Source organism: Bremia lactucae, linkage group LG1, assembly GCF_004359215.1.
Source record: "Bremia lactucae strain SF5 linkage group LG1, whole genome shotgun sequence".
NCBI lineage: Eukaryota > Oomycota > Peronosporomycetes > Peronosporales > Peronosporaceae > Bremia > Bremia lactucae.
Window position 1 is genome coordinate 8,897,582 of NC_090610.1, and position 2,975 is coordinate 8,900,556.

Here is a 2,975-nt window from a genome sequence, read left to right on the forward strand (position 1 = left end):
GAAGTAATCAAAGAGAGTTACAAGATAAGATAGATAAGAATTCATTTACATGTTTAGTATTAGTTTATAGTTAAGTCAACATTTACAAAGATAGATTAAGAGACACTTAACTATATTAATACAGCTTTCATTTTACCCTCTTAAGTTAACTTGTCGCAAGAGAAGTTTTCCTCTATACGAACAGTGTACGTCATCTAACGGAAAGCACCACTCACAACTGAAGCAGTGTGAAGTGGACTTGTACCGGAACAGTACAAGTCGTAGTGCCCCATTACATCATCTTTGGAGTCATTTCATAAGTTCTGCGTAAGTATCTTTCAACGGATCTCTTCCGAGGAACCGTAGTATTTTAGATTTGCAGAAGGGTTGTATTAATTAAATGTAGCAAAAGTTTATATCTCTAAAGCTCACCTTCTTGGCTGTCTTTATGATAATTTGAGAAAATAGCTGCCTGTAATGTTCATTGCAGGCATTTCTGAAAATTAGTACATTCATTGTACCCGTCGCAATAGGAAGGGAAAACGGTGTGGGAAAGGTGGGGATACATAGGATCATATAGGTAGATTTCTGGTTTTGCCTAAACTCAAACCATGTCGATTACATTGCAAGAACATGGCAAGAAATTTCAATCATAATGCAAACAAAAACGGTAAACACCTTCAGATAAAAGTTCATCGAAAAACAGTCCATTTGACAGTCATTGAATTGGGTCAAAGAATGCCGGCCCCTGCTTCTACGTTAAGAAAGTATTCGTGTAATAGGTTAGCACTGCTATTTCATGACAAATATAGACCAAATCGTATCTAATAACAAAAAAGCTGCTATGCTTCATCCTAATTTATCAAGCAAATAAAGACTCAGGGACTGCTTGTAAAGGTCGCGCAAGCATTAGTCTCCTTATTCTTATTTGCGTCAAACTATTACATTTACGTTCTTGCAATTTAGAGAGTGCCGATTTAAAGTTGTGGACAACGGAGGTGCAAGAGACAGTAAGCTATAGCTTATAAATGAAGGAAAACTCAAGCAGAAACACCCAGTGTTTTATAGTCAAAGGCAATGTGGCCTTGAACAGATACATACTTGCGCGGTAAAGAAGTATCCAATCCGTATTACATACATATAGCTTTTGAAAAAGATGATAATTATTTATAGCTTTCGTATAAAGCCTTAAATCTCTCCTTTATTGTTCGTCAACACGCAGCTTTTACCGCGATAAAGTCCCTATCACTTCGTCATAAGAACAATGTTAAAGCGTTACGATCTTGAAGCTTACATCAATTGACACATTTCATTTTGTAGAGCCTTCGTTGCCAAGATGTGCATTGTTAGGTAAGCAATCTGTTCGGGAAAAACATACCTACCGTATGTGCATCGTGGCGAGATAGCAACGGCATAGTCTGTCTAAATAATATATTTTGGCAGTTTGCACGTCAAGCTTGTTTATCAAAACGGCAATAGCTTTTAATCATTTTTCGATTGAAACCATTCTAACCAAGCAACTCGCTAGAACGACCACGATGATGTTTAATAAGCCAATTATTGCACTATGCATTGCAAGTGTAGCGTTATTTGGGAGTACTGTGGACGCATCGACAGAAGTGGCCGAGGCAGTTGCCTTGCGTAATCCAACAAACGACAATGCAGTATATCGAGACGGGGATGCTGACGGCTACAATGATCGTGACGGTTACGATGACGATGACCGGGATGACAGCACTGACGATGGAAATGGAAGGAGATTAACTGGTCGAAGAAGCTACGATAGAAGCAGGTATGTCAGCAGTGAGCGATACAATAATCGATACAGAAGCCGATACGGTGGGGACGGGTACTCAAACCGCGATAATCGATACCGTAGCAGCTATCGACGTAGCTACAACAGCTATGACCGCTCTGATTGAAATGATGACAACAGCTACAATTAATACATAGCACCGCGTTGCTGATGCAAAAGGTTCTTGTGATAACTGATCAAGCGACACAGGAGACGACTGGGTCAACATGTCATCTTTGTAGTGATTTCATGGTTTCTGCGTAACTATCTTTCAACGGATCTCTTCCGAGGAACCGTAGTATTTTAGATTTGCAGAAGGGTTGTATTAATTCAATGTAGCAAAAGTTTATGTCTCTAAAGCTTCTTGGCTGTCTTTATAATAGTTTGAGAAAATAGCTGCCTGTAATGTTCATGCAGGCATTTCTGCAGATTAGTACATTCATTGCACCCGTCGCAATAGGAAGGGAAAACGGTGTGGGAAAGGTGGGGATACATAGGATCATATAGGTAGATTTCTGGTTTTGCCTAAACTCAAACCATGTCGATTACATTGCAAGAACATGGCAAGAAATTTCAATCATAATGCAAACAAAAACGGTAAACACCTTCAGATAAAAGTTCATCGAAAAACAGTCCATTTGACAGTCATTGAATTGGGTCAAAGAATGCCGGCCCCTGCTTCTACGTTAAGAAAGTATTCGTGTAATAGGTTAGCACTGCTATTTCATGACAAATATAGACCAAATCGTATCTAATAACAAAAAAGCTGCTATGCTACATCCTAATTTATCAAGCAAATAAGGACTCAGGGACTGCTTGTAAAGGTCGCGCAAGCATTATCTCCTTATTCTTATTTGTGTCAAACTATTACGTTTACGTTGTTGCAGTTTAGAGAGCGCCGATTGAAAGTTGTGGACAACGGAGGTGCAAGAGACAGTAAGCTATAGCATATAAATGAAGGAAAACTCAAGCAGAAACACCCAGTGTTTTATAGTCAAAGGCAATGTGGCCTTGAACAGATGCATACTTGCGCGGTAAAGAAGTATGCGATCCGTGTTACATACATATTGCTTTTAAAAAGATGATAATTATTTATAGCTTTCGTATAAAGCCTTAAATCTCTCCTTTATTGTTCGTCAACACGCAGCTTTTACCAGTTTCTATCACTTCGTCATCAGAACAATGTTAAAGCGTTACGATC

General features: G+C 38.9%; 1 protein-coding gene across 1 annotated transcript; it reads left to right on the top strand.

Moving 5' to 3' along the window:
• Nucleotides 1–1,517: 1,517 nt before the first annotated feature.
• Nucleotides 1,518–1,901, top strand: CCR75_002939 (uncharacterized protein; the record flags this gene model as incomplete). The annotated part of the gene is made up of 1 exon (XM_067961036.1): nucleotides 1,518–1,901. One exon carries the CDS (start codon nucleotides 1,518–1,520, stop codon nucleotides 1,899–1,901), a length of 384 nt encoding a protein of 127 aa, XP_067820180.1.
• Between the last annotated feature and the right edge of the window lie 1,074 nt (nucleotides 1,902–2,975).